Source organism: Malaclemys terrapin, chromosome 21, assembly GCF_027887155.1.
Source record: "Malaclemys terrapin pileata isolate rMalTer1 chromosome 21, rMalTer1.hap1, whole genome shotgun sequence".
In the NCBI taxonomy this organism is placed as follows: domain Eukaryota; kingdom Metazoa; phylum Chordata; order Testudines; family Emydidae; genus Malaclemys; species Malaclemys terrapin.
This window is the reverse complement of record NC_071525.1, coordinates 19040921-19055521: the sequence shown is the minus strand read 5'-3', so window position 1 is coordinate 19055521 and position 14601 is coordinate 19040921. Positions and strand designations below refer to the sequence as shown.

Sequence of the window (14601 nt, the reverse complement as noted above, 5' to 3'; positions counted from 1 at the left end):
CAGCGACCCTGATTGGCCTTGGCCCCTTCTTCCCCATCCGGATTTGGCTCGCTGCAGCTGTTGGCTCTCGCCCGGCTGCTTTAAAGAGGCTCCGCTCACAGATCTCTTCCCCAGGGGGGCCGGAGAGACCTGGAGCAAGTCACCATTCGCCCCCCCCTCCCCCAACTCAAACAGCTTCTAGGGTCCCCGACCTGGTGTCAGAAAGGCCAGAATATCTCCCATCTCAGCCTCCATCCTGTGGAGAAACGAGAAACTCACAGCAAAATCCTGACACACCTGGGCATTTTCACTAATCCCTGTCCCAAATCCAAGAGTTGCAGGGGGCTAACGAGCCCCTGGGGGCCCGGCAGGCTGGTGTTTAAAACAGCGATGTCCAGGGCCCCTGAACTAACGGGATCCTCGAACCGGCCGTGCTGGAGCTAAGCGGAAAAGCTGCCCTCGAGCTCCTGACTGTATCAGGTGTCAAGAAACACCCCAACCCCTTGGGCCCCCGGCCGCCCTGCATTTAGCTGCTCGCTGCAGCATTTGGTAGACTGGCCTGAAAACGGTCAGACACTTTGTTCAGCCCGTAGCCGCACCCGGGTGGGTTCTTGCTATTGGTACAGTCGTGGGGAAGGACGAAAGACCCAGCCCCAGCCCTTGCAGTGACACAGAAACGCTTGAAAATGTGCCGTGAAGGACCCTCAACCCCCCTGCCAAACACCACAAGACAGCGAACAAACCCCCTCAAGATTGCTTTAAAATCGCGGGATTGTTTAATGCAATCTCAGGATTTCCCCGCCATCCCTTGGGGGCGGGATCTTTGGCTGTTTGGGGTTCGGTGAAGCTGTCGCGGTGATTAACGCTGCCAGGCTCGGGCAGCAGGGCCATAGCACAAGGCAGAATCGGGTCCCTTTGCCATGTGGGAGCAAAGGGCAGAGCAAACGGATGACATCGCACTCAGACGGCCGTTCAAAAAGGTTGGTGTTGCTCCTCCCCAGAGGTGAGCTAGGAAAATCCGGTGACGAGCCATAAAGTGGGTGAGCAGCGACAGGGTGCCCAGCTGTTCCGATAGGAGGCGCTTTGGCTTGTATAGACAACTACCCTGCCGTCCCCACCAGCCAAAAAGAAATGGTCACGATTTTTCACACTAGCCAGTGCTCAGTGCCCCTGGGGGGCCCAGCCCAGCTCGGCAGGAACAGCTCCCCTCCTAGCGCCGTATTCGGGGACACAGGCGCCGTCAGCCCTGAGGAGTCACACCGCTTTGGAGGGGAATTAGAGAAACCGAATTAGAGCCGCTTATTCCCCACGAGCGCGGCCACGCGGGGCCTGGAGCCACCTGAGTGGATCTGGGTGTGGCGCGCGCCCGAGGGGACGTGCCGGAGAATAGCCAGGGGGTCGCATTAGTCAGCGCGGGCCTTTTGAAAGTGACACCCCTAACCAGACCCCAAACTGGCATTTTGATTGGGGGGGGTTGCTTGTTATTTCTTCCCCTCCTCCCCCCACCCATGCCTTCCCCTTCTTCATGGAGAGACAAGGGCGACAAAGCTGGAAAACTGTCAGTGAATTTTGAAGGAAACTGTTTTTGGTGGGGGGACATTTTTGTTGTTTAAAGGCATTTTTCAGGCCCCCCAGAATGACCCCACCTATTTGAGCAGCTCTAACCAAAGATGTCGGGTCTGGAGGGAGTTTGAAGCTTCCACGTCCCATTTTCTGCACTGCCCCCAGGGCTGGTGTCGTGTCTTTTCTTCTCTCCACCACTGCACCTGTGGTGAGCGACTGCCTAGGCCCTGGCTTCGCTAACCATCCCCCTACTGCTCCGAGCCTGGTGAGTGCCCCCGGTCGGCCTGCGCCTCCGGTTGTCTGGCCTGTTTGCAATGATTTGCGGAAGCAGGGGGTTCCTCTCGCTGGCCTGGGGGATCTGTACCCGGCTACGTCCAGACAAACCGTGTAAACAAATTCATGGCTGCCAAGTCAGGGCGCTGGGTGTTAACAGCCACAGGGCCTGGGCTAGGTACTTATGGGGCAGGGGATGTGCCTGAGCCAAGGGGGAGCTTTTCACTGAAGGGACAGTCTCTGTCCATGCAGCGTCCCATGTGACAGGGCCAGATCTCGCTGTGTCTGGGCAGCGCCCAGTCAGGAGCGCCGCCGGCTTTTCCGCCGCGGAAATACCGCTGCGGTCGCCGCTCCCCAAATCACAGCGCCCTAGGCGACTGCCTAGGTCGCCTAATGGGTTGCGCTGGCCCTGCGCCCAGCGCAACTGGGCCTTGATCTCAGTTGTGACTTGTAGATGCTTCTGTAATGCACAGAATGATTCATTTCTCCTTGGCAGGGCAGGGCGCTGGCGCAGACCCCGAGGACGGTATCGTCTCACTTATTAACACACTTCGTGAGAGATCTTAGAGATCACACCTACTGTAGAGACAGGGAATCTCTCTCTCTCTCCTTCTCTGCCAGGACGGCAAATTCCTGCTCTGCACCTCCCCTTTGCTCTGATCCGAGCACTGAAAACTCCCCCTTCCCGCCTTAAACAATTGCCAAGGCTGCTTGGTTCAGGCGCTATCAATTATAAACGCAATGAGTCCTCAGCAGGTCATAGGCCCTGGGACATTCACACCCCGCTGGCTTCCTCCATCCCCGCCTGCTCCCCAAACTCCACCCCACCATCAGTGATGAATTCCCTCCTTTCCACCTGAAACCCAGAGGTGATCCCGGCAATTACAGGCCAGGAATGCTAACTTCAGTACTGGCAAACTGGTTGAAACTAACGTAAAGAACAGAATTACCAGACATAGAGATAAACACGATTCATTAGGGAACAGTCAGCATGGTTTTTGTCAAGGGAAATCATGCCTCACCAATCTATTAGAATTCTTTGAGAGGGTCAACTAGCATGTTCTGTTCAATATCTTCATCAGTGCTTTAGATCATGGCATAGCGAGTACACTTATAAAGTTTGCAGACAATACCAAGCTGGGAGGGGTTGCAAGTGCTTTGGAGGATAGGATTAAAATTCAAAATGATCTGGACAAACTGGAGAAATGGTCTGAGGTACCTAGGATGACATTCAATAAGAACAAATGCAAAGTACTCCACTTAGGAAGGAAAAATCAGTTGCACACACACAAATGGGAAATGACTGCCTAGGAAGGAGAACTGTGGAAAGGGATCTGGGGGTCATAGTGGATCACAAGCTAAAGATGAGTCAACAGTGTAATGTTGTTGCAAAAAAAGCAAACATTATTCTGGGCTGTATTAGCAGGAGTGTTGTAAGCAAGACATGAGAAGTAATTATTCTGCTCCGCGCTGATTAGGCCTCAACTGGAGTATTATGTCCAGTTCTGGGCACCGCATTTCAGGAAAGATGTGGACAAATTGGAGAAAGTCCAGAGAAGAGCAACAAAAATGATTAAAGGTCTAGAAAACATGACCTATGAGGGAAGATTGAAAAAATTGGGTTTGTTTAGTCTGGAGAAGAGAAGACCAAGAGGGGACATGATAGCAGTTTTCAAGTACATAAAAGGTTGTTACAAGGAAGAGGGAGAAAAATTGTTCTTCTTAACCTCTGAGGACAGGACAAGAAGCAAGGGGCTTAAATTGCAGCAAGGGCGGTTTAGGTTGGACATTAGGAAAAACTCCCTAATGGTCAGCGCTGGAATAAATTGCCTAGGGAGGTTGTAGAATCTCCATCACTGGGGATTTTTAAAAGCAGGTTAGACAAACACCTGTCAGGGATGGTCTAGATAACACTTAGTCCTGCCTTGAGTGCAGGGGACTGGACTAGATGACCTCTCGAGGTCCCTTCCAGTCCTATGATTCTATGTGGACAGAGGACATCCAGTGGATATAGTGTACTTAGGTTTTCAGAAAGACTTTGACAAGGTCCCTCATCAAAGGCTCTTGCGCAAATTAAGCTGTCACGGGATAAGAGGGAAGGTTCTCTCATGGATCAGTAACTAGGTAAAAGACAGGAAACAAAGGGTAGGTATAAATGGACAGTTTTCAGAAGGGAGACAGGAAAATAGTGGTATCCCCCAAGGATCTGTACTAGGACCAGGTGCTGTTCAACATATTCATAAATGAACTGGAAAAAGGTGCCAAACAGAGAGATGGCGAAGTTTGCAGATGATACAAAAATCAGTCAAATTAGTTAAGTCCAAAGCAGACTGTGAGGAGTTACAAAGGGATCTCACAAAACTGGGTGACTGGGCAACAAAATGGCAGATGAAATTCAATGTCGATAAATGCAAAGTAACGTACATTGGAAAACATAATCACAGCTATACATATAAAATGATGGGCTCTAAATTAACTGGAACCACTCAAGACAGTTCTTGGAGTCACTGTGGATAGTTCTCTGAAAACCTCCACTCAATGTGCAGCGGCAGTCAAAAAAGTGAACAGAATGTTGGAAATTATTAGGAAAGGGATAGATAATAAGACCAAAAATATCATATCGCCTCTTTATAAATCCATGGTACGCCCACACCTTGAATACTGAGGCAGATGTGGTTGCCCCAGCTCAAAGAGATATGTTGGAATTGGAAAAGCTTCAGAAAAGGGCAACAAAAATGATTAGGGGGATGGAACAGCTTCCGTATGAGGAGAGATTAATAAGGTTGGGACTTTTCAGCTTGGAAAAGAGACGACTAAGGGGGGATATGACAGAGGTCTATAAGATCATGACTGGTGTGGAGAAAGTAAGGAAGTGTTATTTACTCCTTCTCATAACACAAGAACCAGGGCTCACCCAATGAAATGAATAGGCAGCAGGTTTAAAACAAACAAAAGGAAGTATTTCTTCACCCAATGCACAGTCAACCTGTGGAACTCCTTGCCAGGGGATGTTTGAAGGCCAAAAGTATAACTGGGTTGAAAAAATGACCTAGGTAAGTTCCTGGAGAACAGGTCCATCAATGGCTGAGCCAGGACGGCCAGGGATGCAGCCCATGCTCTGGGTGTCCCTAACCCCCCACTGCCAGAAGATGGGAGTGGCAGACAGTGGATGGACCAGTCAATAACTCCCCTGTTCTGTTCATTCCCTCTGATGCTCCTGGCACCAGCCACTCTCAGACACACGACCCTGGGCTAAATGGGCCATTGCTTTGACCCAGTCTGGCCATTCAGATGTTCTTATGGCTCACGGCTAAGTCCTGGGCAGGGCAGACCCTAGCTTGCTCCGAAGGGCCAGCCAGCCTCTGACCCCCCCAACATTCGCTGCCCTCCAGTGCCGATCCCCGTTAATTCTGGGCACCCCCGTCCGAGAGGAACCCTGAGTGCAGAGCAGAGACGAGGCCGTGGGGAGCAGCACGGGGGCGATTGTATGAGATGAGACTCAGAAAGGTGTTGCAGGCTCCGGGGGGAGTGATTGCACCCCAGAAATACATCGGGGAGACCACCAGGGAGGGGAATCAGACGCTCAGGGACAGGGCTGGCACGAGAACGAACTGGCCAAGGATCAGCTGAGCCCAGAACCAAGGAGGAGGTTGGGGACCATCCAGAGAGAGAGCAGCTGGGGGTGGGGGGGCAAAGAACCTACCTAGGCTGGAGCTGGAGCAGTTAACAGCGGGGTTGACACAGGACCCCCACCGACGCCGAGGGGTCCAGTCCTGTGCCCCCCCCCCATGCTTTTGGGAGCCTGAGCTCTTCTAACTGGATCTTCTCCTCTAGATGGAGCGTCAATCCCGCTTGGAATCTCCGGCCCCCCAGCACCATCCAGCAGCAGTGAGTTCCACAGGGCCAAAGGACGAGCTGGGAATTGCATCCAGGCTCGCCACAGGCAGGTCATACGTAGCCCACTGGCTCCCTCCAGTGGCTGTATGTAGAGGTGCCGCTGCTCTGGCCCCAATCTCACCTGCTCACATTTCCTACCATTTTTTCCCTTTGGGACATTTTAGAGGCAGGTGGTGGTGGTGGGTGTCCTGCGAACAGGGGGAAATTACCTGCTCAAGGTCCCAGAACAGACCCTGAAATGAAACCCAGGAATCCCAGCCCCTCCCTCCTCTAACCACTAGACCCCACTCCCTTCCCAGAACTGGGGAGAGAACCCGGAAGAGCTGGCTCCCAGCCCTCCTCCTCCTCCAGCCATAATATACCCAATAGCAGTAACAATGCACTGCGACTAGCGCACTCGGGGGCCATGCCATGCCCGGGGCCACTAGCTTGTGCCGTAACAGAAATAATCGCCCAGCCCCTCAGACCCCAGCCCTGCCCGCGCAGCCTATGAAAGGACGGCTCTGCGTAGCTGCCGACACACCATTTCCTGCATCACCACAGAGATCTCTTTAATAGGCACTTGCAAATTTTTATAGAAAAAGGATTTGTTTTTGATTTTTTTTTGCAAAAAAACCTCTATAAATAGATTTGGCATTAACCCCCCCGCCCCTCCGCCCCATGCACCTCCCTGCTAAACGGCTCTCTCTGCTTCCATAAATTAAATACCAGCGGTTCGCTATTTACAGCATATATATTAAAATCATTAGAATAATCCTTTCCCCTGCCCGGCAAAGCAGCACGGAAAAAGCCTTTATAAAGTGCCCCTGCGTTTGTTTGCACCGCGGCACCAATCTGAGGTAGGTGAGTGTTGTGATCCCAGTTTTACAGACGGGGAAACTGAGGCACATATTTGGTGGTTTTGTCTGTGCGCGCATGCGCTTGGTTTTTTTGCCAGAAGCTGGTCAGAGGAGCTGACAATGGAACCCAGGAGTCCTGGCCCTCAGCCCCCTCTGCTCTAACCACTAGACCCCACTATCCTCCCAGCACTGGGGATAGAACCCAGGCGTCCTGACTTCCCTTCCATAGCAAGTTTGCCCGTGCGCTTTGCCTGTGTAGATGGGCCCGTAGGATACTGAGTCTCAACTGGCTCAGCCCCACGGCCATGGGGCCGCACCCCCTGCACGAGAAGAGGGGCTGTTAACCCTTAAGATGCCAGCTGGGCAGGGGGATGGAGGCAGGACATCCCCGACTTCCAGCCGTTTCCAGCCTGGCTCGCTGCAGGGCCACCAGGTGGCGCTGTTTGTACTGCTGTGGTGAGTTCCCCCCAGTCTCAACCTGGGAGTGTGGTGGAGATCATTGGGGGGGAAGGGATGGGGGGCAGGAGGGAGAGGGGCTGGGGGCTCTCCCCTCTCCCTGCCCCGCCCCTAAGCCTTGGCAGCCCGGTGGGTGAGGCGCCGCAGCCGGTCGGGGTTGGATCTCTTCGCCGGCGAGGGCTTTGCTCCGACGCGGACGTAGTAGAAGGTGAGGGGCTGGTAGGTGGGGATGTAGCTGACCAGGCGCTGGGCAGTGCAGGGGACCCACATGGGGGCCGGGACGTAGAACAACTCGGCGGCCTGCGGGGAGAGAAAAGAGACCTTAGCAGGAGTCTGAAATAACCAGACACCCCTCACCTGGTGCTGAGATGTGGCTGCCCCTGGGGTGGGGGCTGTTTATGCAGGGACCCCTCGCCTGGTGCTGAGATGCAGCCACTTCTGGGGTGGAGTGTGGGGGCTGTTTATGCAGGAACCCTTTGCCCGACACCAAGATGCAGCCACCTCTGGGGTGGGGCGCAGGGGCTGGTTTTGAAGGAACCTCTTGCCTGGTGCTGAGATGCAGCCACCTCTGGAGCATCTGCTGTGACCTGTCCCCGGGGCAGGGGCACGGCTCGGGGGAATGGGATATGGGGCCTTTTTCTAGGGGGCACCAGCTCCGCTCCAGCCCAAGGGGGTGGACTGGCTGGCTTGTGGTGGGACGGGCTCCAGGCCCCTCTGGCCCAGCCCTTCAGCAGCCCTGTGCGTGTATTGAGTTTGCTGGGTCTCGGCCCCATTCCCAGCAGGGAAAGGGACCCCCGCTCCCCTCCTACATACCTCAGGCACCAAACGGGCCATGGGGACCCAGCCCCCCCCCCCTAATTCACAATCACCTGTTTGCTGGGCTCCCGCAGGGTGGGTCGGCTCGGGGCTGGGGCCGGTGCCGGAGAGGGCCGGACTGATCCCTCGTCCTCCGAGGAGCTCTCCGACGGTGACTCCGAGTGATAGTCCGACGTCTCGGGCTCCGGGGTCCCTTTGCCACCACCCCTTTCCGAGGGGCTCACCGTGAAGTACTGGCTGTTCTCCCCAAGCCTGGGGGGGGGGGGGGAGGAGTAGATGCTTTAGAAATTGGGACCACGGACCCATTAGCGCACAATGGTCCCCAAGCCCCACCCCCGCCCAAGCAGGCCAGTCCCCACCCCTGGGGCTGAATCAGAACCGGCACCCCCTAGAGGGGAAAAGCCCCATTCCCCACCCCATAAGCCAGCCAGCCCCCCACCCTGGGGCTGGAGCAGAGCCTGCTCCCCCTAGAGGGGTATGGGACAGGGTTTAGTGCCTGGTGGGAGCACTGTGAGCCCCACGTGCCCGAAGGGGGTCCCCATGGAGGAGAGAACCCAGGAGTCCTGGCGCAGCTGGCCGCGCCATTGGGCGATTCTCCAGGCGCTGCAGCGATAGTAGGGCTTTTGTCCCCTGCCAGACGGAGGCAGCCGGGAGCTGGGGAGAGGGCTGACCCCAGCCAGCAGATGGGGGGGGGCAGGGGGGAAGCTCACCTACAGCAGACCTCCCCCGGGTCGATCCAGAGCGAGAGCTCCCGCGGCAGCGCCAGCTCCGAGTACTCCAGCCCGCAGCCCGCGCAGGCCCGGAGCAGCGACTCGTCCACCTGCTGCCGCCGATTGATGCGGATACACCTGGAGTGGGAGAGGCCGGCGGGGGTGGGGTGGGTCCAGGGGTCAGAGCGCCAGGGGCCCTACAGGACCCCCAGCAGGTGACCGCCCCACCAAGTGCCCTGCAAAAGAGCTCCCCTCCCCGCCACCCGTGTGGCGATCCCCAGCTATGGCCCCCCATCCCGCGCCCGGGGCAAAGAGTTACCGACCCGCCTGGTAAACGGCCACGCGATGCAGCCCATGGACAGCGGCCCCAGCTGCCCCCACCCTGTGACGGGCCACCTGCGGTGCACCCGGCTATGCCAAACTGCTGTGCGAGCGGCCGCCCTGCTCCCCGCGCCGCCCCCCTCCGTGCCCGGGCCGCATACCTGTAGGCCTGCCCCTTGGCGGGGTTCTCAGGGTACCAGTGCCGGCTGTACCTCTCCCGCAGGATGACAGCCAGGCGCTCCCCGAACTGTTCCATGCGCCCCTCGTCCAGCCGGCCGTGCCGGTTCACCAGGCGCGACAGGAACCGGGCGCCCGTCTCCACCTCCTCTCTCATGGCAGGGCTTGTCCTGTGGCGGGACAGGACGCCTGTGAGACGCTGCAGGGGTTGAAGCCAGGGAGACCAAGGGGGGCTGGGGAATGGGGCTCAGGGGACTTGAGGGGCTCGATCCCAGGGGAGCTCTGGGCAGTGAGGGGTTAAAGCTGCTTCAAGGGGCCGGGGTGCCTCTCGGTGCCCGAGCAGGGGGAGGGGGTTTGTGGGGCTGACGCAAACCGGTGACATCACCATGAGTCAGGAAAACACGGCAGGATTGCAGCCCCGTTACATCAGCAACGGTCTGCTCGGCTGGGCTCAGACCCACGGCCTGCCTGGCATCCTGCCCCACATCAGATCCCCTCTATGGGCCCATTACCCTGGCATCCTGCCCCCCATCAAATCCTCCCCCATGGGCCCATCACCCTGGCATTCTGCCCCCATCAGATCCCCTCCATGGGCCCATCGCTCCGGTATCACCTCTGCTCTCCCTGGGTGGACTTGGCCTATTTCCTGGCACAGCCTGTCCCCACCCTCAGCTTGCCCAGAGTGTTGCAAGGGGGTTACAACACAACCGCGTGCTCTGGAAATCCAGAGGCGACAGGCGGGGGAGAGACACTCACAGACAGACGCCTCCCCACACACCCGTCAGACAGAGATACAGGCAGAGAGGGCAGAGTCAGGGTAAAAGACACCCCCAGAGAAACAGACACACACACACACATGGGCAATCCCCAACACACACACACACACACACACACAAAGACCCCCCCAAAGAAGGACACACACATGACACAGACACACATACACAGTCAGGCAGCCTCCAACATAGACAGAAAGAGGGAAAGACACCCCTGGAGAAACAGGCGCCCAAAGACACAGGTGCGGAGTCAGACAACAAGACACCCCTGGCCAGGTATGGACGCGGGGCTGGCGGCCTCCAGCCTCCGCTGGCCACGGCTAACCTAGTGGGGCCGACCCATGGCCAGACGTAGTTCTGCTAAACATGACCTGCGTGGCCGCCTTGAGCACCATCTTGGTTAATGGGACGCCCTGCGGCCAGGCTCCAACACGGCCCGATTGTCTAGAGACAAGGCCACAGAGACACAGCTGGGGAAGCCAACCCCTTGTGTGTATGGTTCTGACCAGGCCAGAGGCGTTAATTAGCTGGAGTTAATTGGCAATCATTTATGTCCAGGGGAGAGGGGAAATGTAAAGACACACGCACACACCAGATAGAGGCTTATCGATACACACCGCCACCCAGAGACACACCATCACAAAGATATAGACACTCAGAGATGCAGATGCACAACCGCAGATACGCACACACAATCGCACCCAGAGACACACAAATATTACCACAGTACAGCCAGACAGATGCACAATTGCACCCAGACACATCCCCACACACAACCACAAAGATGCAGTCAGGCAGATACAGTCACACTCAGGGACACCCATTCACAAAGATACAGCCATACAAATAAACAGTCACACCCAGACACACACACACACAACCACAAGGATACAGCCATACTGATACACAGTCACATGCAGACACACACAGTCACAAGGATACAGCCACACAGCCGCATGGTCTCACAGAGGTACCCAGAACCACCCCCCACAATCTCCCCCCCCCAACCCGACACACCCTCTCAGTTGTGGGACTGTCAAGAAAACTTCCCAAGGAGGGGAATCCTGGACCAAGCCCTGGGGAACCCCACCCTCCTGTCCCCCCCCCAAATCCCAGACACTCCCTCCCCAGGTCCCAGGGCTCCCCCAGGAGTGGGTGGGTGGGGAAATCCAAAGCTGCTCTCCACTGTGGGTGACCATGGTGAGGGAGAGGTGGTCACTGTCCCCCAAACAGCTGGGCGAGGAAGGGGGGGCCACATTCCTACAGCTCTCCCCATGGCTCCCCCCCACACTTTTGATCTCGATCCCCCTCGCCACATGGCCGGGCTCAATGTCAGGGTCACCAGAGGAGGGGGGAAGATATCGGCCGGACGCCTGAGTCCTATGACTCACACGCCCCAACCCCCCCCCCCCCCCCCCAGGCAGGGGTCTCCCTCCCACTCCCCACGTCACAGCCTCTTTCCTCACACCAGGATGTTTGGAAACATTTCCTGGTGTCCGGGAAATCCCATTATTCCCGCCCTCCCCACCCCTTCTCCTCCTCCCCGGCACCCCATAACCCCTCCCTCCACCACCCCATAACCAATCCCCGCACCCCTTTCTCTCCCCCCACCTCTCCTCCTCCCCTGCACCCCAAACCCTTCCCCCACCCCACAGCCCCTCCTCCCCCCAGCATCTCATAACCCCCACCCCTCCTCTGCTCCCCGGCACCCCCAAGCCCCCCTTCCCCATAACTTCCCCTTCCCTTCCGTGTGTGTGTGTGTGGGGGGGGGGGGGAACTGGGTTCCGCCACCCAATGAGGAAGTTGCAGACGCCGGAGCGGGGGAGACACAAAGGGAAGGAAAAAATGAAAGAAAAAGCTGCCGGGGGGGGGGACCCCATGTCTCAGTCCCCGCCCCCGGGGGGACCCCATGTCTCAGTCCCCGCCCCCGGGGGGACCCCATGTCTCAGTCCCCGCCCCCGGGGGGACCCCATGTCTCAGTCCCCGCCCTCGGGGGGACCCCATGTCTCAGTCCCCCCCCACCGGGGGGGTTGCTGGGCTTTCAGCCCCAGACCCAAGAACAGAGCCCCCGGCCGGAGCGAAGAGGCTGATCAGACCCCCCCCCCCCAGCTGAGCCCCGGCCCCCAAACTCTGCCGGGCCCTCGCGTGGGGCTCCCCCAAACCCAGTGACCCCCCCGCCCCCCAACACAGACAAGAGCTCTGTCCCCCTCCCCCTTCTCCGGCCCCCCCTCGCGATCCCCCTCCCCCTTCTCCGCCCCCCCCCCCGCGATCCCCCCGCGCCCCTCACCGTGCGCTGCGCTCTCGCCGCCTGGCCACGCGGTTCTGTTTGCTCCGGGCCTGGCTCGGCCGGGAGGGGGAGGGGGGTTCCCCGCCCCGCCTCGCCTCGCATCACTGACCATATTAGGAGATCCTGGGGCCGTGGGAACTTCCCGGCCCTCGCCCCGCCCCTCCCCTCCCCGCCCCTCCCACACACCCCAAGCGGGGGCACTGGGGGGCGGGGGAGCAAAGGGGGAGGGGAGACGTGACAAGGGCGCAGGGGGACCGAGCGACTCCCCAAACTTCCCTCTCCCCCTCCCCCCGACTGACCCCTCCCCCGCTCCAGGGGGATCCCCCTTCACCCCAGGGTCCTGCCCCAGCACCCGCTATTTACAGAATCACAAAAATGTCCAGCCACCTGGGGCACCGGGGGCCAGCCCTGACCGCCGGGGAGACACCCCCCCCCTGCTCCCAGCAGCACAGCGCCCCCCAGTGCCACCCCAGGGCATCGGGACCAGCCCTGACCGCCAGGGAGACCCCGCCCCCTGCTCCCAGCAGCACAGCGCCCCCCAGTGCCACCCCAGGGCATCGGGACCAGCCCTGACCGCCAGGGAGACCCCCCCCACCCCGCCCCCAGCAGCACAGCGCTCCCCAGTGCCACCCCAGGGCATCGGGCCAGCTCTAACGGCCAGGGGAGACCCCCCACCCTGCTCCCAGCAGCACAGCGCCCCCCAGTGCCACCCCGGGGCATCGGGACCAGCCCTGACTGCCAGGGAGACCCCTCCACCCTGCTCCCAGCAGCACAGCGCCCCCCAGTGCCACCCCGGGGCATCGGGACCAGCCCTGACCGCCGGGGAGACCCCCCACCCTGCTCCCAGCAGCACAGCGCCCCCCAGTGCCACCCCAGGGCATCGGGACCAGCCCTGACCGCCAGGGAGACCCCCCCCACCCCGCCCCCAGCAGCACAGCGCCCCCCAGTGCCACCCCAGGGCATCGGGCCAGCTCTAACGGCCAGGGGAGACCCCCCACCCCAGCCCCAGCAGCACAGCGCCCCCCAGTGCCACCCCGGGGCATCGGGACCAGCCCTGACCGCCGGGGAGACCCCCCCCCCGCTCCCAGCAGCACAGCGCCCCCCAGTGCCACCCCAGGGCATCGGGACCAGCCCTGACCGCCAGGGAGACCCCCCCCCACCCCGCCCCCAGCAGCACAGCGCTCCCCAGTGCCACCCCAGGGCATCGGGCCAGCTCTAACGGCCAGGGGAGACCCCCCACCCCAGCCCCAGCAGCACAGCGTCCCCCGGTGCCACCCCAGAGCATCGGGACCAGCCCCCCCCGACCGCCAGGGAGACCCCCCCCACCCCGCCCCCAGCAGCACAGCGCTCCCCAGTGCCACCCCAGGGCATCGGGCCAGCTCTAACGGCCAGGGGAGACCCCCCACCCCAGCCCCAGCAGCACAGCGCCCCCCAGTGCCACCCCGGGGCATCGGGACCAGCCCTGACCGCCGGGGAGACCTCCCCCACCCTGCTCCCAGCAGCACAGCGCCCCCCAGTGCCACCCCGGGGCATCGGGACCAGCCCTGACTGCCAGGGAGACCCCCCCCACCCTGCTCCCAGCAGCACAGCGCCCCCCAGTGCCACCCCGGGGCATCGGGACCAGCCCTGACTGCCAGGGAGACCCCCCCACCCTGCTCCCAGCAGCACAGCGCCCCCCAGTGCCACCCCGGGGCATCGGGACCAGCCCTGACCGCCGGGGAGACCCCCCACCCTGCTCCCAGCAGCACAGCGCCCCCCAGTGCCACCCCATGGCATCGGGACCAGCCCTGACCGCCAGGGAGACCCCCCCCACCCCGCCCCCAGCAGCACAGCGCCCCCCAGTGCCACCCCAGGGCATCGGGCCAGCTCTAACGGCCAGGGGAGACCCCCCACCCCAGCCCCAGCAGCACAGCGCCCCCCAGTGCCACCCCGGGGCATCGGGACCAGCCCTGACCGCCGGGGAGACCCCCCACCCTGCTCCCAGCAGCACAGCGCCCCCCAGTGCCACCCCGGGGCATCGGGACCAGCCCTGACCGCCGGGGAGACCTCCCCCACCCTGCTCCCAGCAGCACAGCGCCCCCCAGTGCCACCCCGGGGCATCGGGACCAGCCCTGACTGCCAGGGAGACCCCCCCCACCCTGCTCCCAGCAGCACAGCGCCCCCCAGTGCCACCCCGGGGCATCGGGACCAGCCCTGACTGCCAGGGAGACCCCCCCACCCTGCTCCCAGCAGCACAGCGCCCCCCAGTGCCACCCCGGGGCATCGGGACCAGCCCTGACCGCCGGGGAGACCCCCCACCCTGCTCCCAGCAGCACAGCGCCCCCCAGTGCCACCCCATGGCATCGGGACCAGCCCTGACCGCCAGGGAGACCCCCCCCACCCCGCCCCCAGCAGCACAGCGCCCCCCAGTGCCACCCCAGGGCATCGGGCCAGCTCTAACGGCCAGGGGAGACCCCCCACCCCAGCCCCAGCAGCACAGCGCCCCCCAGTGCCACCCCGGGGCATCGGGA

At 60.6% G+C, this 14601-nt stretch overlaps 1 protein-coding gene across 1 annotated transcript; it reads right to left on the bottom strand.

The window, feature by feature from the left end:
* Window positions 1-6371: 6371 nt before the first annotated feature.
* LOC128827070 (protein BTG3-like) lies at window positions 6372-12230 on the bottom strand. The gene is made up of 5 exons (XM_054010781.1): window positions 12092-12230; window positions 9016-9201; window positions 8534-8671; window positions 7877-8075; window positions 6372-7307 (listed from the first exon to the last, which is right to left on the bottom strand). Exons 2-5 carry the CDS (start codon window positions 9186-9188, stop codon window positions 7119-7121), a joined length of 699 nt encoding a protein of 232 aa, XP_053866756.1. The 5' UTR covers window positions 9189-9201; window positions 12092-12230; the 3' UTR covers window positions 6372-7118.
* Between the last annotated feature and the right edge of the window lie 2371 nt (window positions 12231-14601).

Coding starts and splice junctions, on each gene's coding strand:
- LOC128827070 (XM_054010781.1), bottom strand. CDS start 9,188: ATGAGAGAGGAGGTGGAGACGGGCGCCCGGTTCCTGTCGCGCCTGGTG. Junction 8,076..8,533: donor CCGGGGGAGGTCTGCTGTAG/GTGAGCTTCCCC, acceptor CCCCCCCCCCAG/GCTTGGGGAGAACAGCCAGT. Junction 7,308..7,876: donor TGCGGGAGCCCAGCAAACAG/GTGATTGTGAAT, acceptor CTCTCCCCGCAG/GCCGCCGAGTTGTTCTACGT.